The sequence below is a fragment of the Euprymna scolopes genome, chromosome 6, assembly GCF_053919585.1.
Source record: "Euprymna scolopes isolate OS-2025 chromosome 6, ASM5391958v1, whole genome shotgun sequence".
Classification (NCBI taxonomy): domain Eukaryota; kingdom Metazoa; phylum Mollusca; class Cephalopoda; order Sepiida; family Sepiolidae; genus Euprymna; species Euprymna scolopes.
The window spans coordinates 9475276-9499433 of record NC_136487.1 but is presented as its reverse complement, the minus strand read 5'-3'; the positions used below and the strand labels follow the sequence as shown (position 1 = coordinate 9499433).

The following is a 24158-nucleotide window of genomic DNA, read 5'->3' as shown; positions in this document are numbered from 1 at the left end:
GGAATTTCCTTCCTTAATCTTCTAGAACTAACTTTCACCCCAGACCTAAAATGGAAGACTTACATGAAATGTTATAGTTTCTGGGTAAATGGTTGGATGATTCTGCTGTACTAGAAAGTAGATACAGAAGAGCTACATTCATCCTAATCTGGAGTACTGCTGGCGTATCCACTCAGAATATACTTTCTTGTCATGACGGAGTACAAAACCTACTTTGCAATCTCATGTACGATGATCTCTTCTCATCCCTACATGCTTCTTTCACACATACAAGATGTTGCTAACCTCTCTTTACGGTATTATGCTCATGATAGATGCTTGTCTGAGTTCCAATCCTTGGTCCCCTCTGTAAAACATTCACATTCAGAAATCATTTATCTCCAAGCACAGCAGAAGAACTTTCCCCTCTCTCTCTCTCTACCAAAAATCAAAAAACTTCCATGAACAAATTTTCTTTCCTAGAACATCCATCTGTGGGAGAAAATTTGACGAATCTGATTTCCCAACTGACTAAAGTATAGTCATCTTCAAGTCTAATGTAAATAAACACTTGCTGATCCATCTTGAATGATGAAATCCTTTTAAGTAATCTTCTGTTCGTTCCACCCATTTTTCAAATCATCTTGCGATGGTGATCATTGTTCACGCAACAATACTCTTAACCTTACATGGCACCCAGGCCTTGATAAGCAATAATCCATCAATACACAAAAAAATTCATTTTTGAGGAGTTGTAGTACATGTCGACAATGTTTATAATTCTATCATAAAAGTAATCCTAAAAGAAAATATGCCACATTCTGGTTAATCTGAGACAATAAAAAGTTAAGCTGTGGATGACTATAGTCGAGGGCAATCTGAATGCTTCCTTTCCATTAGCTGCTCCACAAAGATGTAAGGGAGGGTGCCACTCCATTTCCAGAATTGCTCCACTTACCCTTGATCCTCCCCTTATAATTCTGATAATAATGTGTCTGAGATGGGTATTTTGCTGATGATACAATGCTTTATAACATGCATGAGGGATGTACAAAAATTTAAGACAATGGCAGAATCGTTAGAAAATGAGTTCCCGACCGTAGTGGAATGCGGAACGTAAATAGATGGTAACATTTAATGCTAGTAAAACTAAGCTCTTCTCCTTTAACAGTTACAAGGCGCCTCTCCAACCACCGATATCTATGACAAACAAGACCCTACTTGAGAATTCTTCCTTCAAACTCCTCGGCCTAACATTCATGGGCAATATGAACTGGAACAACTACATTGAGGACATTACGAAGGCTGCTGCAAAGAAGGTGGTTCCCTCTTTCGAGCTAGAAGATCACTCACACCTGAGAGTATTCTGTACCTCTACAAAGCCAACATTCGCCAATGCATGGAGTATTGTTGCCACATCTGGGCTGGTGCATCTACCACTAGCCTCTCCTCCTAGGATAGGGTTCAAAAATGAGTTTTCAACCTAATAGGTCCAACTTTGTTAACTAAGCTCCAACCTCTGTCTCATCGCCACAATGTTGCATCTCTGTGCCTGTTTTACAAATATTTTAATGGAATGTGCTCTGATGAACTCGTTGCACTTGTGCCCCCTCAACATACATATGCCTGATAAACCCGCTTAGCAACAAAATCTCGCCCCTTCACTGTTGAAATCCCTAAATGCTTGAAAGCTTTCTACTTTTATAGTTTCTTCCCTTGAACAGCTAAACTTTGGAATTCCCTTCCTGCTACCTGCTTCCCTGACTGTATTCATATGCAGAAGTTTAAATGTAACATAAATCAACATCTTGTTAATCTTTCATAGACATGCTTCCAAATGGTAGCTCCTTACGTCCAAGTGGCAATATGCCTTGTTAGGAGTGAACGTGAGTTAAAAAAAAAAAAAATAGTGGGTATCAAGTACCAATTTTTTATTTTTTAAAAAGTTTTTGGTATAACTTAACTCAGGATTGAACCATGTTCTTCTGGCTTATTAGTGAACACCCTTAACATTATGCTGATAAAGGATTTAAAAAAGATGTAGAATTCTGACAAAGATCCAGTATTCTAGTAAATATAATCCTTTCTTGATTTCTTGAATCCGATTTCAAAACAGATGTCAAATTCTGGAAAAGATGTAATATTCTGATAAATTCATAACTTTTCAGAAAAGATGTAAAATTCTGGAAAAGATACTTGTAAATATAGATAAGCAAATTATAAGAAGGCAAAAATAAGAAGCCAACGACAGTTGTCCGATTTTTTGGGAGAATTTTTGTTCTTGTTTTTATTTGCTTCATTTGTTTTATTTTTTAAAATTTCATATTTGGTAAAACAGATCTAAAATTGCACATTGATGTCATTAATATCTACCATGTTATAGTCCATGTAAAATCCTGTGTTCATCAACAAATATGTCAAAGAACTAGAAAAATCTGAAAGAGTAGGAGATGGAAGTGTGAGTAGGGAGATGAAGAGTCCGGACCAGCGAGGGGTGGAGAGGTATTGGGGGCATGGAAATAATAACGGGTTGTAGGGTTAGTTGTGGGCATTGGGGTTTGACAACTTTAGAAAACAAATTCAATATTGTTTCTTTTTTTCTTGAATTTTATTAGTCATAACCACTAGTATCTTTCCACAAGCAAGCGATAGACCCAGTAGTAGACAGTTTATATTGTTGTAAACTCAAATGTAGAGAACAGAATGAAATTAAAAAAATGTTTTTACAATTATTTACTTTTACAAAAATGTATTTATTTTTGGAAGATTTGACATTTAAACTGAAAAAAAATCTGTTGCTAATGCTTTTTAAAGTTGTGTGGCAGTTTTTCCCGTATTCTGTACACAAAATAATTGAAAGATGTTAGTTTTATGTCAACATATTGCTTTTGTAATATTTAATAAATAAATAATAATTAATAATGTAAAACTGTTGTCAAGTTCTAAAAAAAATTCCCCAATATTTTCCAAAATTTTTGATGTGCACAAAAACAGGGTAGATAACTCCTACTGTTTAATTTGGGGTTATGCCGTTAGAGAATTTAAGAAAGAGAAGGGAGATTGAAAATTGAATAAATTCAATGAATTAAAAGTAAGTAAAAAAAAAAAAAAAAAAAATGGTTGCGTTTCTAGTGTTTGGGATTTTTCTGGGTTTTCTCTTCCCTCTACTCTTTATTGGATCCAGTCTACTAAGAAATTCCACTGGTCTTGGAATTCCAAACTGATGCCATCCAATATAACATGCGAGATTGATAGTTTTAGGGAAATTTAGCATTTTTTGACGAACAATAACAACATTGACAAGAAGAAGAAAAAGATATAGAGTCGAGATGAAAAAGTAACGAGAGAAAAAGAGAACAAAAGGGTAGGAATGAAATATTGTGAAAACCAAGGAACACGGAAAGATGAGAGACAATGGAAATAAAAATAAAACGTTGTACAAAAATGAAGATTGAAAAACAGAAAATAAAAAAGAAAGAGTAATTGTCAGAAAAAAGAAAATGAAGAAAGATAAACAGAATGAGAGAAATGGAGTAAAAAGAAAATAAAGTTAAGATAAGGTGACGATAAATGAGAATAAAAGGAAAAATGAAAAGAGCAGATTTTGGCTGAGATAAAATGGAAAGAAATAAAAGACAAAGAAATTAATGAATTTAGGAAAAGAGGAAAATGAAGAAAGAATAATCATAGAAGAGATAAAAATTAAATTAAAACAAAAATTATAAATTCGATTTAATAATGGCAGAGGATTGATTCATAACTTCATTTCCATTCACTACCCTACACACTTAAACAAAGTACACTATATATATATATATATATATATATATATATATATATATATATATATATAACAAACTATTTGATCAAATTGTAGATATTAAAAAAAAGCATTTTCCCCCATGCTTAGAAAAAGGTTTTCAATAAGATTTTAATTTTATTTCTTTTATTTTTATTTTGTAGAAATCGTCATTTCTACTTGCCAATGAATATTGAATATTCCGGGACCGAACGTTCAGTTATGATTAATAAAGCAAAAACCTTTTTTCTTTCTTTTTCTTTTTTTTTCTTTTTTTTTTTCTTTTTTTTTTGCAGACAAAGTGTATAAATCGTATACTGATATAATAGTTTTAGTCAGAAAACAAAATAAAGACGCAACAGAAAGACAAAAAGAAAAGTATACACTTTTGGCATAAATATCTTTCATATATAGATAAAAGATGACGATATGAAAAAAAAAAGACACAATTGTTACAAAGAAATTATCTCATTAGCATGTTTTGCTAAAAGAAAATACTTCAGTAAAACGTTTTGTCAAAACAACAAAAAAATCAGCTTCATTCGAAACAATGTTTTTTGATAAAACATGACAAAATACTTTGAAGCAGTTTTCATTAGCAAAATATGTTAGTTTGATAAATTGTTTATAATAAATTGAGTCTTTTTCATATTTATTTTTCCGATTTTCCAGATATCTATCCAATAACAAATAATACACCCACATGCACACCATATACATATGTATATGGAATGCCGGTATTACGTAATTGCATTACAATACGTCTTAAAACAACTGCATTAAATTGTGTAAAAAAATTTGAGAAACACTCAACAACAAAATATAATTGTTTATATGACTTCAGAATCATGCCAAACCAACCGAATCTATTCGCGTTAAGAAAGGCTTACTATCACAGAACCACACAAAGAAATCGAGGACTAATGCATCTTTATTTTTAAAAACTTTTTTTTAAAATAATTTTATTGTCATTTGATTGGTTGATTCTATAGAATAGAAAAAATGAGCTGGGCCAATGACCAACTTGTATAAAATTCGAAACGCAGTGCTTTTTATTCAAATGGAGTCTTTAATTCTTCTCCATTATCACTGCTTCTATTTAAATCGACATAAACAACAAGGATTGAACACTTAATTTTGTTATCCATTTTCTGCGTATCACTTTATCACTTTTATATTGAAACCACATTCCACACACCAATAACAAGAGGGGCAGGAGAGGGATGGGTACGAATAAACAAGAAGTATAAACAAATTAATTCATAACAACAAAAGACCTGCAATGTCAATGCTTTGCCATATTCTGATGCTTCCGAAACTTACATTTGATGTGATGATTGCAATAATTTTCTGCCTAGAGTCTAATATTTAGTCATGTGCTCAAGGAATTGATGACGGATCATATGTAAGGAAGATTTCGTTTTTTAATCATTTTCTTCTGTGGGGCAAAATGTCTTTTTCTTTTTAAGCATTTCTTCATGCCCATCTTTTTTTTTCTTTCTTTGTATTGTTTTTCTTTCAATTTTTCTTTCTTTGTATACCAATTTTGCTTTTTCTTCTGTCTCTGTTCTTTCTTTGTGTTGTTTTTCTTTCAATTTTTCTTCTTCCTTTCTGCCTTCTCTCTTTCTGTTCTTTTCAATTAGGTTGCAAAAAACTAACTTGTATTAGACAGAATCGTCATTGTAGCACAATTCTGTACGTATTACATGACTTCAAAGAAATTTAATTTTAAACTCGTCTTGCAAGGAATGCTTTATCAATAACATCAATAGTCGACCATCTTTAAGAAAGTCTCTTTTTCTTTTGCGAAGAGGCTGAAGGCCGTTCCTACCAGGGAATGAGCCGAATTTGTGGAGAATTTGAATTTGTTTTAATCCCTGGTTGGTTCAACTGGCCGAGCAAGTAATCTATAAAACTCTTCAACTGTTTGAAGTTAATAATAATGCTTTAGAAAAAAGGAGACATTTCAAAGTTTCCAACAATTTAGAGGAGGAGCAAACGAGGATTTCTCTTCGATTGACTTTTTAGATCATGGAGTTTAAGCTGAAGCCAAAAAATGCCAATGTGCATCAGGGAATCATGATCCGTGGATGGGGAGGGGAGAGGGGAGAGTGAGAAAAGCTCCTGACCGAGCTCACCGTGCAATTCAAAGAGAGAAAGAAGACGTCAAAAATGTACTTCGAAAAAATATTTTGTCACCGTTTCATCTTTTTCTTTCTATGTTTTTTCGTTTGTTTTAAGATGTAGAAATTTCTTCAGTGAAAAATATTTATCTTCCTTACAAAAATTAAATTTCAAGAATCACACATCCTTAAAATGACAAAAGTAACATTTTTAATTTTTTGTTGCATTTTTTTTTTTTTTTGCTTTTCTTTTTGTGACAGATTTTTAAAATGATTCTTTTCACATTTTTTATTTGTTTTTAAGACAAAATTTTTGTTACAATGTCACCATTATTTTTCAATTTTGTTTTTCTTGCACAGCTAACATATTTATATATGTCTGTACATGAGTAGGAAGATTAGTAGGTAATATATTTACCTACATATTTCAAAGTCCTTTTCCTTTTCTTTAAAGATTCGTTTTTTTTACTGTCAGTTTTTAAACAGTTAGACACATCCACCTATATTTTGATACAACCCAACCTCAATAAAAAGGGCTTCTGCAATTTTTCATTTCTTAAAGGAGAGGTAATCTACTGCGATAACATTTTTTACGCAAAAGAGTCCAACAATGATCTCCCCTTTTCGAACCATTTTTTTTTTTTTTTTTGCAATCATTTTTATTTGTCAAAGCCGTTCATATATTTATTTTTTTAATTGCAAGCCACAGTCTTTTTTCATTTTGTATTTATATTCCTGTATTAAGACCCTGTCTTAATGTATGCTTATTGTTAAAAATGTTTATTGCTGATACGTTTTTCTTAACAATTGAAAAACCTGCTTTCACAGAACGGAAGAGATATATTTTATTATTTCATAGTTTTTTCCTTAAGACTGAAATCAACCATTATGGACATGCTTTTTATCCGTTTTTAAAGACTTATGTCCATTTTGAAATCAAATCTTTTTTGTACCATGGAATGTCTTCATAATGATGTACATTGGCAGTCAATCTTGACATTTGGCATTTAATGAATTTGAAGCATTCTCCAAATCAAATTCATCATTTTACAGCTGTTTAAATAGTTGCATTTTTTCCTAACAAAAAAAAAATGCAAATTATCCATAACCTGACTCCTTAAGTGGAATCTCAATATATTGTTTTCATTAAAATTTTGGAAGTTGTAAAAATTTTTCTTTTTTAATTGATTTTCAAAGGATCCAAGGAGAAAACTGTTTTTCATAACCCAACCAATTTGGATGGGCTTCATATCGATAGCAACAAATTAAATATTGTCTGGATTTTCTTTAGACGAAAGCATTTTTCTTTCTCATTTTCTTTTTTTTTTTTTCTCCCCCAGTTTTTTCATGTTCAAGATTTTCTGTTTAGTTGGTCTTGAGAAAAAAAGATTTCCGTGGGAAATATTTTGCTTTTTTTGCATTTTTCTTTTGATTGAATTTTCCTGGAAGTCGTATGATAAAATTCTGTTTTCTTTTCATGCCAAATCAATAGATCAGCTTTTTTAAAAAATATTTTTTATAGACAAGTCCACATATCTTTATATAAAAGATCCTATCCATCTGTTGGTTTGTCAGTCTTATATTTGTAAGTTTGAAATAACATTGTCATCTATGTGTCCTGAAATAGTACTTTCGTCAGTTTGTTGTGTCTAAGTTTGTAATAGCATTTTTGTCGGTTTGTCAGGTTTAAATTCGAAAAAGCACTTTCGTTGGTTTCTAATGCTTAAGTTTAAAATAACATTTTAATCAATGTGTCATACTTAAGCACTGGTGACAATTTTATTTCAAACTTAAGTTTAAAATAACATTTTTGTTGAACTGTCATACGTCTGAAATATTTTCTTCAATGTTTCATGTTTTAAATAAAAAAACAAACATTTTCGTTGGACTGTCATGCTTAAGTTTGAAACATTTTCAACAGTCTGTCCTGATTATGTTTGAAGTGGCATTTTCGTCGGTTTATCATGCTCAAGTTTGAAATCACATTTCTCATGTTGATTTGGGTCGATGGAATGGAATGAGCTGTTCTTGTTTCCTGTGGGGATGTTTTGATGTAAATAATACAAAAACAATCATAGAGATACGTTTATATTGTATTTTGGAGTAATCGAGACATTTTTATTTTTCACAAAATGATTATTTTCTTTGTGTTTATTTTGTTTTATTATTTTTACTTTTTTTTTTATTCTATTCATTGTTTTAAAAATTATTTTAATTTTCTGGATCATATCCTACTTTTAGCAACAACAAATGCAGCACCAAATTTATATTTTAAACCCATAATTTCTTTCACCAAACTCTTTCTTTTTATCAAGTCATTTCATTAATGGCATTTAATGTTTATATAAAGATAAAAAGCTTTTGTTTTTAACAATTTCATTTTACAAAAGTTTTGTCCTACAAACTACTTTTTTTTTTTTTTTTTTTTTACATACCATTTTTTTATCAGGTGACATTTTTTTTAAAGAGAAAATAACACATCCATATATTTTTTGAAAAGTTTTAAACCATCTTTTTTTTTGTGTGTGTGTATGTGTGTGCGTGTTTTATTTAAAAAAAAAAATAGATGAGAATATGTTTTCAAAGTTTGTGTTAATAAAAACAAACAAAAAGCTGCCGGATTTTTTTTTTCTTTAGATGGTAGCTACTTGTTGTGTGTAGAATTCCAGTAAATATCATTTTTTTTTATTTACTTATTTTTACTTTTTTTTTTTTACATGAGTAATCAACATTTTAGGAAGAATTATCTTCAGTGAAATATCTCATAAACTTATTTGTTTTTGCATACATTTTTTTCATATTTAACGTTGGTTAAGTTTCCATTATAAGAAACTGGCATTCCAATGGGTCAGCTACATTGACTAAGGCTAATATTTCACAGAACTTTTTCTCCAATATGGCTTCCTTTGTTAACAGATTTATCTAGTACAACTTCAAACTATTTGCTTGGATGGGTCATCAAAGCAATCATGGCGCATGACAAGGTCTATGATCTAATTGTGACAATTACCTCTTTTCACATATGAATAGAAAAAAGGTAAAAAAAAAAAAATGTCAAACAAGTGACTGGGGAAATCAAGGGAGACAATAGAGGGAAATAGCGATTGCATATGAGAATTGATTCCCTTGGAAAAATTTACAAAGAATAAAGTCAACGTTACCCCCCCCCCCCCCCAAAAAAAAAACATTTGTTGGGAGCATGCAGGCTCTTCTAGTCGGCGTTATTCTACAGGCACCACGAGAGAAGAATAGAACAAAACCCGATAACGACTGTAAAAAAAATTAAAAATAGTTGCTTGAATAACAAGATTACAACATTGTATTATATATATATTTTTTTTTCAAGTAGAAATTTAAAAATGAAAGTGCACTATTATTGCCAATTCCAACACCAACACAAACTGATGCACACGTGCACGCACTGAACTGTTCATACATGTATATGCATACACTTCACACAAACACGGAGCAAAATTATCTGAAGAAAGTTTAACTGAGAATATCAAAGTACCACAAAGTTGTAAATAATAATTATTGTAGGTTTCAAAAAAGAGTGGTAAAATGTATTTATTTATTTTTTAAAGTAGCCTCCCTTAGAATCAGGAATATTTGTTAATGGTTAGTAACAATCTCAATGGAGAAAAATGTCTGATCTATAACTCCTTTCAATAAAAATCAAATGAAATTAAAAAAACAAAAAAAACGGTAATACCATTTTGGAAAAGTTTTAAAGACCCAGAAAGAAATGAGATAAATAACTCCTTCCCCCTGGTTGTTGATATGTCCGCAGCAAGAAGTAGTTGTATTTATCAAAATGTTCTCATTTAAAACGAGTTATTTTAGTTATATTTGTTAAGTTGAGGATTTTTTGCATAGTTGAATAACTGGAGAAATGTCAAAGATTTTTTTTTTTTTTGTGGGGAGGGGGGGGCGGATTAAAGATGAAAAGAAAGTTTAAAAAAAAGAAAGTTTTGTTGATTTAAAATATTGAAGATGTTATTACAAAATATAAGAGTTTATAATATAGAATATTTTTAGAAGTTATGCACTTCAAAGCTTTTTTTTGTAAAGATGTTATTTGGGGAAAAAAGTTCATTTTATATTTTCTCTACAAAATGTAAAAAGATAACTCTTTGTGTCATATTTTACTAGTCAATTGTTAGTCATGTCGCTGTTATGATATGCTATTTTTTTTTGCCTTCATCTAATGCCTTCTGTGCAGTGCTTGTTTGTTTATATATGCTTGTTTTACATACGTGATCTTGCGTTAGTTGATAAGGGTTTATATTTATAAAAAGACTGAAACTCCATTCTCTTTCAGTCGAATAAAACCTTTGATATTTAACAAAGGGAATTCTTGTTACAGTCTACTTTCATGTAGAATTTATTTATAATTTAAACTGGTAATAAGTATTAATGTTTAAACTTTAATACTTAATACTGTCCTGAAACAAATGCTCAACACACACACACACACACACACATATATATATATATCCATCCAAGTTTGAGGTGTTCAAAAGTCGGGATTAATAAAGACAACAAGGTTGTTAAATAGTGCTCAATTAAAAGAGCAGAATATTTTTTTATTATTTGAGGGTAAACAGTTACATATGGTCGCTACAAATAGCCAACTATTTCAGTCAAAGAGACTTCCTCAGGCAACCTAGAAGTCCCATTTTTCTTTTTGGCATCGAGAGTCTAGGTCGCCTGAGGAAGTCTCTTTGGCTGAAACTGATGGCTATTTGTAGCGACCATATGTAACTGTTTACCCTCAAATAATATATATATTAACTGTATCACTATGAAAATTAATTCATTTTTACAAACAAATTGTTGATACTAAAATCTCTAAAATATCTTCACAAGTACTTACATGTATTTGAATATATATATATATATATATATATATATATATATATATATATATATATATATATATAACTTAATTATTATTATAGATAAAACAGTTATCCACAGACTAATTACCACTTGAAAATTAACAAAATCTGACATAATTTTAAGGCAATAAACTAGCATGTAATTTCAGTCAGGGCTTCATCACATAGTGGTAATTCACTTAACCACAAGCTCTGTGGTTTCAGTCAGCCGTGCTGATGAGCCATAGAGATGGCGAAACACTTTTTTCATTGATAACTATTTTATCTATAATAATAATTAAATGCATAAACAATAAATGTGTTTACATTTATATAAATATGTGCATACATGTATTTGTACACATCCCTAAATTGTATTTAGTTGTAAGGGAGACAATTCTCTCTAACTTTCCAGGGTAATTAACTCACACCAAATATAATTATTGTAAAAAAATAACAAAACTCGACATCTTTTAATCAAGTTCAAGTGATCTTGATTTTTTATATATTACTTCAACCAGTGATTTTTAATATCAGTTCTGTGTCTTACATATTTGTTTGGAAGCGAGTGGTATTGTTTTAGCAGTTCATACGAATAAAAATTTTGTGAGAATATCATTTTATAATTAAAATATATTTTTCTATTCATTATACTTTTGCTTCTGAAATAATAATACAAACGATAATACTACATGATGACTGCTTCTCCTTTTCAAGCAACATGAAACAGACACTATGAGGTGCCTTATATCAGTTGCAGAAAATAAACCCTGGCATTTTCTTCCTCTGCTTTCCAATGGCTGAAGGGAAACAGAGATTCATCTCTTTCTCAAAGGTATTAGTGCAAATAAAAGACTATAATCAGCTTTCTGTTGGTTATTAAAGTGTTTATCTTTAAATAAAACTTTAATATTTGTACTGAATACCTAAACCACAAATGTTGTGTATTCAATATCCTTGACTCTCATTTGTTTAAGCTATCTCTAAAGAAATCAAATGGCTAAAAGTTACTTAATGGACTTACAACTTTGAGTCGGTTATATGAACAACTTTCTTGCTTGTATTAATTAAGTTTACAAAGTTTTTAATGTTGATGTTAGTGAGTTATTTCCCTTGAATTATTATAGAGGAAGTTGAGACTATTTAAGTTAGGCATGCTGACTACTCATTTAACAATCACCTTTTCTTATGCAACACATTCTTCAGTTATCAGCAATGAATTAAATGTTTAACAACTGTGGATCTTTAACAAAATGAATATAACTACACTGTCGTATATAAAGTTAATTTGTTCAAAGAAATGTAACTAATGCATTTGAATAATTTAATGAATTAATATTTAGAAAATAATTAAAGAAAACTTTTTTATTGTGATGTTTTAAAATAAAATAATTTAACAAGCATTCATTGGTCTTTTTTTATAGATAAAATAAGTTGATATCGATTGAATATTTTTATCTTTATTTTATTTTAGAAAAGAAAAAGACGATGAAATAAGAGTTTCTTTTAATAAAATGAACTGAAAATCTCTGGATTATCTTCAGGTTTAAAAATCTTAATCCGGACAAAATCTCCAATTTTGTTAATCCTCTCGTTTTTTTTTGTCTTTTTTTTTTTTTTTTTTTTTTGTATTGATTTTATACACAGAAATTCGTCCTTTCATTTTAAAAAATTTTCTTTCGATTTTTTTTTTCTTAAACATTTTTTCTCTGAATGATTTTTTTTTTTTTTAGATTAAGAACACCTTAAAACAATGATACAGAAATATTAAAAAATATTTCTGGTTTAAAAGATTAAAATTCAAACATGTTTTTTTAAAATTATTAATTAATAATCAAAGTCCCGTTTTTATTATTCAAGCTGGAGTGCTATGCTTGTTTTGTATATATGAGGGACCATTATCATTATTTCCATTATTTTTACTTTTTGGTAAAAGACATTTTTTTTTTGTTGTTCTGGTTCTTCATTTTCTTTTTAATTGTATCATTCCAAAAAGAAATCATTCAACAGCTTTTTATTATTTTTGTTTTTTATTATGATGCAATAATGAAGCTTTTATTCTCATTATAGAAGTATTTATTATATCATTGTAATAAATAATATTACTATTGTTAATGGTGCATAGTTAGAGAAATATTCCTGCTTTAAAATTATTTGTGCCCTTTCATTGGTAACTTTTCTAAAAAGACTTAACCTATATTTGGTTTCATTTATATATGAAACTCCTAGAATCATACGGTACTAAGTGCCACTTTTAAAAGTACTTTTTAGTACTGTATGATCCTGGGATATATGCTAACTAGTGATGTATTTTCTTTTTCTAATGTTTATCCTCAGATGAAAAGAGCTCATATTTGAAAATTAGTGGGTTCAGGATTTTTCATTGTTATAGTCCTTGTTTGAATTTTTGGTGGATTATTTTAATTTACTCAATTTTGTTTTCGTCATCTATTTTTTCTACGTTAATTGTTCTTTCTAGTATATTAGGATTTTTATTATCTTGATAGGTTCCAATTTTAAGATATTATATTTCTCTTTTGTAATATATAAACAATAAAATAAAAAAAGTAACTTTCCAGAATCAGAAGAAATCCGATCCAAGATAGCAGATCTTGTACACACAAACAGCTCAATATCCTTTTGAATAAAGCTTTATAACAATAATAAATATTTGACACTTAGTCTTAAGATAAGTCTATTCTAAATATTTACTATATGAGTTGGAGAGAGAAATAGCTAGTGTGGAATGAAGCAAACATTCCATGGTTTATCAATATTATTAAAACATTCCATGGTTTATCAATATTATTAAAACATTCCATGGTTTATCAATATTATTAAAACATTCCATGGTTTATCAATATTATTAAAACATTCCATGGTTTATCAATATTATTAAAACATTCCATGGTTTATCAATATTATTAAAACATTCCATAGTTTATCAATATTATTAAAACATTCCATGGTTTATCAATATTATTAAAACATTCCATGGTTTATCAATTTTATTAAAACAAAAAATGATTCATGCCACCTACATTTTGGTCAATGAAACGCACAGAGCATGTTAGATGGATTCATAATTTTGACCCTCTCTATTCTCATTATGCCTTGATTTGATGACGGTCACAATGAGTAAAACGTAAATCTTATTAACTATCAAATATTTTACAATTTATGTTATAATTGGAATATTTTGGTTTTGTGTGTGGAATGAGTTGATAAGCATCAGAATAAACTAATTTAAAGTATTGAAACAGGAACATGATTTAAAGAATTCACAAACTCTATTTAATTTTGACTAATCAAATTAAAATATCGAAGCTCATAAATGCTTTATATTTTGTGTTCGTATTTTTAACTAGTTCTTTTTTCATGCTTATAGTAATCATTTCGTTTTTGCTAGAAATTTAATTTCCCTTATACAAACTCCCTCATATGTGCACATATATACAGGGTGACCAAAAAATACGGGTCCCAACTCTAATTAGGGACCCGTTTCTTAGTGTTTTGTTTGAATGAAATGAAACTTTGGCCATAACTAGTTTATTATATTCAAAACATCACATCAAACACTAGGGTCTTTGGCCTTTCTTTCTTCGTTGACTGTAAAATGCTCAGAAAAACAATTGAATGTCCTCTGTTTTTTGGGGGGTGGGGGGGGTCACCCTGTATTATTTGAATAATTAATTCTTGATAGATAACTGCTTTCTCAGAATCTAGGCTGTTCTAAGTTGTACAAATTATTATTTTATTTATTTATTCATTTTTTGTTATAATCAATTATTTTGTATCCTTTAAGAAATAATTTTTAATTTAGGTTGGCTTTTCAAAAGTTTAGTTTAAAAAAAAAAAGTAGCCAAACAAAAAATAAAATTTTACACATATGCACACAATATTTTCACATTCAGATTGCCACTTTTATACATGCATACGCATTCAATAAAATATACAATTCCAAATTGACATATAAATACATAAAAATCGGCACATTATGTCCACCCTGTTTGAAATGTAAGGGTGATAGCAGTTACTTCCCTTGGAAATCTTCAAACTCTATTATTAGAACTGACTTTCATTTTGTTTAATATTCTTTCATTTTAGAAAATATTTTATTATAACATTCGTTACAACAGATATTTTCTTTTAGACTATGAAAATCTGTAATGAGATCGATTATAATATTCTGGCCAGCCAAAATAAGAATTATATTTGGAGGTTTATACTAATTTGCTTCCTTTTTCTTTTTAGTAATCTTTAAAGTAATTCTTTCTTAAGGTTGCAATAAGAAATAATGCAAGAAAAGTAAAATTATAGAAAAATCTTAATGATATACATACACATGATGGAATGAAAAGATCATATCCCAAAAATCATAAATTGATTAACTATTTTTGCTTTTTATAAAAAACAATCGTTTTTAAATGATTTTAAACAATTAATGGGAAACCATAGCATTACAATGCTGATATCACAAATTTTGAATTATTGTGGAGTTATCTACTCTTGTTTCTTCAAGATAGTGATGCAAGACGGCCCCTTTTTACTTACTAATAAAATTTGATTTTTCTTTAAAAAAAAACAAACTACTTGATCTATTTATGTGATTTTTAGAATGTGACATTTTCAATCTGTCACAGGTAAGTGCATCATACAGATTTTATTTTTGCTTTTAATATGAGGAATTCTTGACAAGAACCGATTTTTTTTCTGCAAAAGCAAATGTATTTTATTAATTTGAAGTAAACAAAATAATATATTTGCATAGCATGAATCGCTTACAATGGCCATTTGCTAAATTTTCAAAACACAAATTTTATAAGAGGATTCCAAGAACTTTCCGATTTTTTTCCAATTTGATGTTTCGAATTTCAAGGTGGACATCTAAAAGAAGCACATACACAGAAAGCCACATATTTCAGTTTGAAAGTTGAATAAGTTTCGTTTTTGTTCATTTTCTTCTGTTTGTTTTTTAAGGAAAATAAAAAATATTATTTGTCTGCTTAACGTGTATTAAGTAAATTCTTAAGTTTTAACTTGTTTTCCTTTAAAAATGGTTAATAAAAGCGGACTTACTTTTAGTAAATCACCTCCGAAAAAGATCTCCTTTGAACGGACATTTATTAGAGAAGTAGCGTTAGATTTTAAATGGAATTGAACATCACAGCAGAAAAAAAAAATTATTACATTCGATGAAATCATTATGACGACTGTAAAATATTCTTTTGTTTGCACAATGAAGGTTGTTGGCAGGAAAAGTGAATTGCCTCCAAAACTTTTTAACGAATGAGTCAACAGCATAGAGATTTGTGCAAACAAGACAAGTGAGTAAATATTGACCAATTCTTGAATCTGAATTAAAGATGCTACATGGGAGACTTCATCAAAATCTTGTTCTGATTTGTAACCGTTTTATTTAAAACTTTTGGAGGCATTTATATTTCCCGCTGACAGCTTTCATTGTGTAAATAGGAAATCTATTTATTTTCCGAAATTTTTTAGATGATGATAATGTTTTTTTTCTTATTTGGACTACTATTCTCATCTTGGGTGTTATCTTTACAACTTTTTTCTTTTTTACCAATATAACCGACGACATTCTTTAAATGCATCTTATCAAACTCCGCAATCTTTGTCGAACTTGGGAATCTATATAAAATTTCAAACTGAATCATTTTTATTTAATCCATAGAGTGGACTGTTCTCATTCTATCAGCCATAGCGTGGTAAAAAGCTTAAATAATTTTTATTTTATTCTTAGTATTGCCTGTAGTGAAGATTAAACTGTCAACCTCCAGAAGACTGTCTCTTAAAACTGGCTGTTACGTACGTTTATCCATTGCACCACATGTCCATGGTTGATAAAATGCAAACAATTTACACTCGCTGAGTTTTAAATTCTGTATAGTTTCCTGAGTTTGACAAAATGTACCTAAAGGTCAGAGGTCACATTGTGAGAATAAGATTCATGATGTGAATAATAAATACAAGAATGTAAAGATTTCTTCAAACGGATAATTTTGCTCATACGTACAATCCCATTTAAATTCTAGCATTACGTCTCTGGCAGATATTAGTTGCAAAGAGATCTTCTATGGAGTAGACAATTTACTAAACTGAACCGGATTTAAAATTTTTTTTTTTAAATGTCGTACCCAACAATATTGAATAATATTTTTGTAGAAAAATTCCAGGATGGCACCAACAAAACCATTTTGAATTTTTTACTTTTATTTTGAATTTTCTTTCTTGCTTCTCAATTCATTGAGTCTATTAGTGCCTTCTCAATTACTCTCTATTGTTGTTATATTGCTACTACTACTGTTGCTGCTCTCTTGCTGTGGAGGTGACCGGGTTCAAAGGTTTGAGAGGAGGATAGATGGGAGTGGAGGGAGGGTTTAGGTAAAAAAAAAAAAATGTCAAAAGAGGGGTCCTTTAAAAAAAAAAAAGAAAAAACAGGAGTAAATATTAAGAGTTAAAAAAAAATGCTTTTAAAGTTTATAATGATGTAAAAAGCAGGGGTTATATTAAAAATAAAAGAAACATGGGTAGAAAAGATCAAAGGAAAACATTTTGTTAGTAGTCGAAATAGCTTGGTAGCAGATGACAAACCAACACCACCAATGGACTAAGTTGTACCAACATCCTCCAAGGGTCAGGTAAGGGGTGAGAGACTGGGGATGTATTGGGCCAGCCGGCCTGGGAATCACAGCTTGAGGAGCTTCAGTTCTCTTTGGAATACAGGATGTTATCTTTCAGCAGTTTCTGCTTCTCTGTAATGCACAAATTAAAATAAATATTTTTTGTTATTTCAGTTAAGAAATACATTAATAATTCAATGAAAATAGGTTTCATTTTAATATTTCTTTTTTGCATAGCTATCAACCTTCAGAAATACCCCTCCCCATATATGTAATAAATGGTAACGTAGGTTATTTGGTTTACATTAACAAGTCGAGCTTTTGTTCTGTGCAACATCCTTAGGCAACACCGTCATGATCAACAATGGTGGAAATTGTTCATGTTGGACTTAAAAATGTCTACATTGTAGTCAGCTGGAAAGCAGTCCCACAATATAGTTTTATGGGCAGGTAGATCCAGGAAAGAAACCTTGTTCATGGAATTTAGTTTTAGGCACAGATAGAGTAGGGAAAATTGTTGACAGTGATTGTAACTAGACAAGTGATTGTTGTAAGTGTTTTTCAGGTGTATTTATTCAATATGCATAAAATATCTAAAATTGCTGCATAATGACATGCAAACTTACCTGCACTTAGGTTGGCAATGGTGGACTGCTTGCGTAAGAATTCCAAGCATAAGTCTTTGCTTAATCCAAATGATCTCATGTTGCATGTGAAAGTTCTGCAAGAAAAAAGAAAAAGATAAAAAAGTGCATGATTGATATTGATTCTAATTAAGAATTCAATTTAATTAAAAAGACAAAAATAAGGAAAAATCCTTATGATGTATGTACTCGTTATGGAACAAAGATGTCATATTCCAAAAATCACGTAAATTGATCAAGTAATTTTATTTTTAACTAAGAAAATCAAATTTTATGAATATCTGAGAAGTAACTGTCTTGCCCGCCATTATGAAAAACAAAATGTCAAGAATCAAAGGGAGATAACTCAACAATTCATACTTACTAGATTTATGTTATAATGCCGACGATTAATCGCTTAAAAATGATTTTCTTTGTAAAAATAAAACTATTTGATCAATTTATATGATTTTTGGAATATGACATTTCTGTTCTGTGACAGGTACGTATATCAAAAATTTTTCTGTAGTTTTTCTTTTTTTTAATTAAGCTTCATTCTAAATAAGAGTGGATTTTTTAACAATCAACTCGTTTTTATATCGATTACAAAGCAAGTTGACCATTATTAGGTGCTGTCTCATATAAGAACTTTCTGGCATATTTGGTATAACATGTTCGCTAATGGATTGAGAGACCAAAGTTCAATTCTGTCAAGTCATACCAAAGACTAAAAAAATACAGCATAGTATTTCTTGCCCCTATGCTAATTACTCAGCATTATAAGGTGGCTATCAAGGGTAAGTGGAGTAATCCTGGGAAAGGAGTGACACATGTTGGTAACCAATACAGCATAATCAAGTTAACACACTAGTTCTTGTTAGATCACCAAAGTTATGCAACGTTGCCCTTGATTAGTACCAGGTGGGTGACCATTTGGAAATACCAGGTGCTGTGTGTAGGAGGACGTTGATACCTCCCTGCAAGAATTGCAAAACCATAATATTATCTCCCTTAACTTGGATCTTTTGGGTCGCTCTTTGGGAGCCTTTGGGTCGTTCTTGACTATGGTCGACCACTTTACTTTTACATATACATGAAAAATATGACAAACGTGTTAATGCAGTTCTAACAGGGCCGTCAAGCTAAGAGTTCTCCCAGAGCCATGTGGGTCGATCTGTTTTGTTATGAGGACCAGACATGATTAATTGAAGTCTGTTAATTAAACTTAATGCAGAATATTTTTGTTATTGTAGCTTCAAAACATACAATATGCAAATGACTTAACATTCATGAATGCAAACTAAAGTCATTTAACAAATGATGCAACAATGAAATTTTAATGATTTATGTGCAAATTTTGAAATCAAATGTGAAATGTATTGCTTTTAAGCGTAACAAAACCATTGAAATTTGCACAGTTTTTATTAAAGAAGGTCCATTTAATCAGCTAAAATTAGAAAAATTGCAAATTTGGCCATAAAATGAAAAATGCAGTCTTTTAATCGAGCCACAAATGTGCTTGTAAAAATATTTGTGGTTTAGGGAAGAGTTCAATGCCATTAAGGTTTATACCATTTGATGTGGTTGTAGTCTAATACATAAATTACGTCTTCACTGGCTGGGCAAAGAAGCAGTGATGTATGCATAGTATCATGTCCATAGTTTGAAATGAGATCTTGTTTCTTATTTCAAAAATCGATAATTTATTTTATTTTATCCATACCTCCAAATTCTTCCTACCTTCTCCCCTTCCTGTTATCCTCCTTTTTGAATAAATACAAAATGGTTGTAAATTTGTTCAATTATTTCAGTCCAACTAGCTCTTCTCATTTGATAAATCCCTTTCAAGTTGAAATAAATTTATAATGAAATCAGGTTAAGTTTGTGGGCTGTTTTTTTTTTCTTTTAAATTTATATATGTAAATTAAATACATGAGTGCACAAGTGTCTCGTAAATATGATGCATGATTCTAAATATAAGAGTTCTTACCCCAGTTGTCCAAAGGTGACGTTTTCCTGGAACTCACTGTCATCTACCTTCTCTTCAGATCCATCTTCACTGAAATTAGCAAAAAAAGAAAAAAAGTCAGTATCGCAATACATATACAGAAAAGGGTGAAAAATATTTAATAATATAAATAATGACTGGAAAACCTTATATAAAATTAAATCTGTCCATATGATGTTTCTTTAATCACTTCCTTTCTTGGTGCTGTTGCAATGAACTGGCAGACGTTTGAAACATATAGTATTAATGCCAGCATGTCTCTGGATGTATTTTGGGTCCAATCCTCTTTCTGATTTTCATCAATGATCTCTCAAATCATAAATTCATTGACATTTACACAGATGACACACTTTAAAGACTGTTAATGACAAAAACCTTCCATTACCAAAATCTGGAAGAAATGTGCTAACCAACAGCGTGCCAATTATTTTCTGGATGAATTCACTCACGACTATATAGATAAGGAAGGGTGTATAGACTGGTTAAAAAGAGGATTGTTCCACTACAATCACGAGATGATTATAATGACTGTCCAAGATCTTAATGAATGCTTCAAAGAAGATGAGTGGTTTCAGCAATGGCAGCAAATGCAGATTCTGCCACACAGAAGTAGAAAGTGTGAACCACCTGACATCCAACTGTAAAGTTCTGTTGGGGGACGACTGCTATACAACGCGATACAGTCGTGTGTGTAAATATCTCCACTGGACGATCTGTAAAAAGTTGAGTATGGAATGTAGCAGCAAGTGTTGTGAATATATACCAGCAAGAACAGTTGAAAATAAGTTATGCACCATCCACTATGACTATGCAATCTACATACCTAGAAAATTATTATTAGTAAACCTGACAAAATGATATCGGACAAGAAGGGAAAAGAAGCAACCTTAGAATGATGTTGGATTAAACAGGGCTGAGAAGGGAAACAATAACTAAGTACCAAGGTCTTATTTACGACATAAAAAGAAACTGGAATCTTAGGAAGATTTCCATCATTCCAATAATTATGAAAACAACTGGACTCATGAAAAAGAATTTCAAAAGTACCTGGCAAATATACTCGGTTAACCAAGTGCAAGAGAGATACAAACAATAAAAGATTTTTATGTACAAGAATGTACAATAGTGGGTGAATGTCTGGTATTCACCATCTCCAACTAAAACAAAAAAAGAAAATTGAAAAATAAAAAAAGATCTGTTTGTTTCTCTCTGTTCCAACCTAGAACATATAACGTAATGTCGAAAAAGGTGGTTAGTTACTTTCAATACGTCTAAAACAAAAGTGCTCTCCTTTCACCTCACTCCAATTTAAATGAATGGCTTTCTCATTGAGGAAGCTTCATGCTTTGATAAGCTCTTAGGACTGACCATTATACCAGACCTAAAATGGGTATCTTGATCCTGACACAATCTTCTACTTGTATAAAAGTCAAATACAAGCCGTTTTTTTTTTTTTGTGGACCTTTTTTTTTTTTTACACAGTGATCACCACTTATCAAGGCCCGGAAGCCACTCAGGGATAAGGGTTATTGCAAGTACATTGCGTTAGTGAGGAGATTAGCTGAAATGTTTACTTAAGGGGGCGGTTCATTAGGAATTTGTTAATATTGGACTTGAAGACAACCAAGTTGTTGTCCGGAGGGAAGCAGGCAGACAGAACAGAGTTCCACAGGCGTGCAGTTCTAAGAAAGAAGCTTTGTTCATGGAATCCGCGTTTTGATTTAGGCACAGATATAGAGTGGGGGAAATTTTTCACAGTGGATTCAGCTAGACGGGTGTTTTTCGTGAAAGATTGGCGAGGGGGGACCAGAGATTGGAGTTCAGACGAACATCTGCCATGGAAATAACGATAAAACAAGGACAGGCTCGCAACGTCTCTTCTGTGGGAGAGAGGTTGCAGGGTAGAGAAAAGGGCATCCCCCACTAAGCCACGAAGTCTATTTTGTACTCTGTCAAGGCAGGATAGGCTGTTTTTAGCAGCTCCTGCCCAGATATGGCAGCAGTATTCCATCCTTGGACGTACTTGGCTTTTATATAGATAGAGAATTGCATCCGTAGTGAGATATCTTCTGGAGCGGTAGAAGGATCCCACCATCTTTCCAGCGACCTTGGCAACAGACTTGATGTACGTGTTCCATTTCAGATCAGGAGTAAAGGTCAAACCCAGAAGCTTGTCAAAACACGGGGCCTCACCCAGACGAGAGCCATCCATCACAATTGATGCCAGATGGGGACCAGAGTGTTGATGATGTAAGGATAGGAGTTTGGTTTTGGATGCATTAAAGGTAACCAGCCACATCTTCCCCCACTGAACCACGCGCTCGAGATCAGAGAATCAGAGAGAACTTTGTCATTTACAGCCTTTGATGTGTTGCCGTAGATGGTCGTGTCATCAGCATAGATGTCAACGAATGATTTAAGTATGTGTTTAGGGAGGTCATTGATGTAGATCAGGTGTAGGAGCAGGGTTCTTACACTTACCTACACCAGTTCTGGGGTTTGTTGTACATTCCACGATGACCTACTATTGCCACATCTGAAGAGATGCTTCTTAGAGCACTCTTCTCTGCCTTGATAAAGTACAAATCGACTTCAAAATCTAGTTGGGATGGTCTCTTCTCTTCCCTACAGCCTCTTTCTCTTCTGGATGTCAGGTGGTTGTTAGTCTTTATCTACTCTATCGTTATTTTCATAGTAGATACTCTCTTGATCTCAGATCTATGATTTCAGCCTGTAAAACATTTACAATAAGAACTTGTATTACTACAACCACTCTAAATAATTTACCCTTCCTCTGTCTGTGTACCTAAAACTAAGCAGAACTTCTATAAATAAAGTTTGTTTTCAAAAACTATATGTGTACACAATACCACAGGACTGCTTTCCAGCTAACTATAGCAAGGTTGTTTTCAAGTTCAATGCTAACACATTGAACCGTCTTCATAAATAATCTAATTTCTTGCAAACATTTTTTACTAATTCTCACATTGTTGCTTCACTGTCTTCCTGACAAAATCATTAACCCTTATCCTCGAGTGGCCTATGGGTTTTGATAAGTGGTGAATCGTTAAACCTGATTGCTTGATCCGACATCTTCCCTAACCTACACCAGGTTCTGAACCAATTGTAATTGTGTAGTTGACGACTAATTGCTTAAATCTCATTTAAGTCCTCTTTGATGGTTGTTGCTCATCTCCTCAGCTTCCCACCAGCAGAGAAGCAGGAAAGATTATTTCATGAATTGAATTCCTTTCTGGATGCCTAAACCACCCAAATTATCACTACAAGACAGACATCAGAGACTTCAGGTTGAAATGTTGGTAGAGAGCATCCGTCAGGACACGGTCAAGGAGTTGAGGATGATCAATTGGTGGAAGTTGACAATAACTACTGCCTTTCTCACTGGCTGAAATAATTTTCAATAACAAATTCAAATTTTAACACAAAATGTTTGAATTACTGAAAAAAGTTTACTTTTTGTCTGACTCTGCATCATCATCAGAAACTTGATATTGCTGGGATTATCTTAACAAGTTTAGCTCTCAGCGCAAAATCAGCAAATCTAGACCATTTCTGAAATGGCCTTTTCCATGTTGATTCTTGTATGATGCTGGTCCTGTGCAGTTCTAGAAGGTTCACCCTACCAGGCTTTGCCTTGTCTCTTTGAGAAAGGGCAAATTTATTGCTAATCGTCTAGAGCACCCCTACCAAAAAATGTTGATAGAGCTGTCCAGGCATCTTTTTGCATATAAGTGCTCCTCTTCCAGAGCGTTGACTCTTCAATCCCACTTTCCAACTTTTGTATCATATTTCTAACTGTGGGAGAGAGAGATGAATACCCATCTTAATCAGTTTGATACTTCATGTGGTTCAGCCATGTACAGCATGCCACCTCTTAAATCAACTCCATAACACGCCTGGATAACTTACGCACTAAGAAATGTGGTAGACTGAGGAATATCTGGCTTGAGTACATAAGAAATGATATAACTGTATGCATTATGGATTGGACCATATAGAAAATAGGCATGGAACGTTTATGTTGCTCACCTCAGAATTCTGGGTACTCGCAGTACCCTACATATCAAAAAGGGATGATGAT

At 31.4% G+C, this 24158-nt stretch overlaps 1 protein-coding gene across 1 annotated transcript in view; it reads right to left on the bottom strand.

Moving 5' to 3' along the window:
- Positions 1–2230: 2230 nt before the first annotated feature.
- Positions 2231–24158, bottom strand: part of LOC145277493 (uncharacterized) — a 656318-nt gene continuing 634390 nt past the window's right edge. The window contains exons 7-9 of the mRNA XM_080128883.1: positions 20039–20107; positions 18052–18146; positions 2231–17557 (exon numbers count right to left, since the gene is read on the bottom strand). Of these exons, the coding sequence (XP_079985009.1) occupies positions 17508–17557; positions 18052–18146; positions 20039–20107 (214 nt within the window). The 3' untranslated portion in view covers positions 2231–17507. The remainder of the gene's footprint in view (positions 17558–18051; positions 18147–20038; positions 20108–24158) is intronic.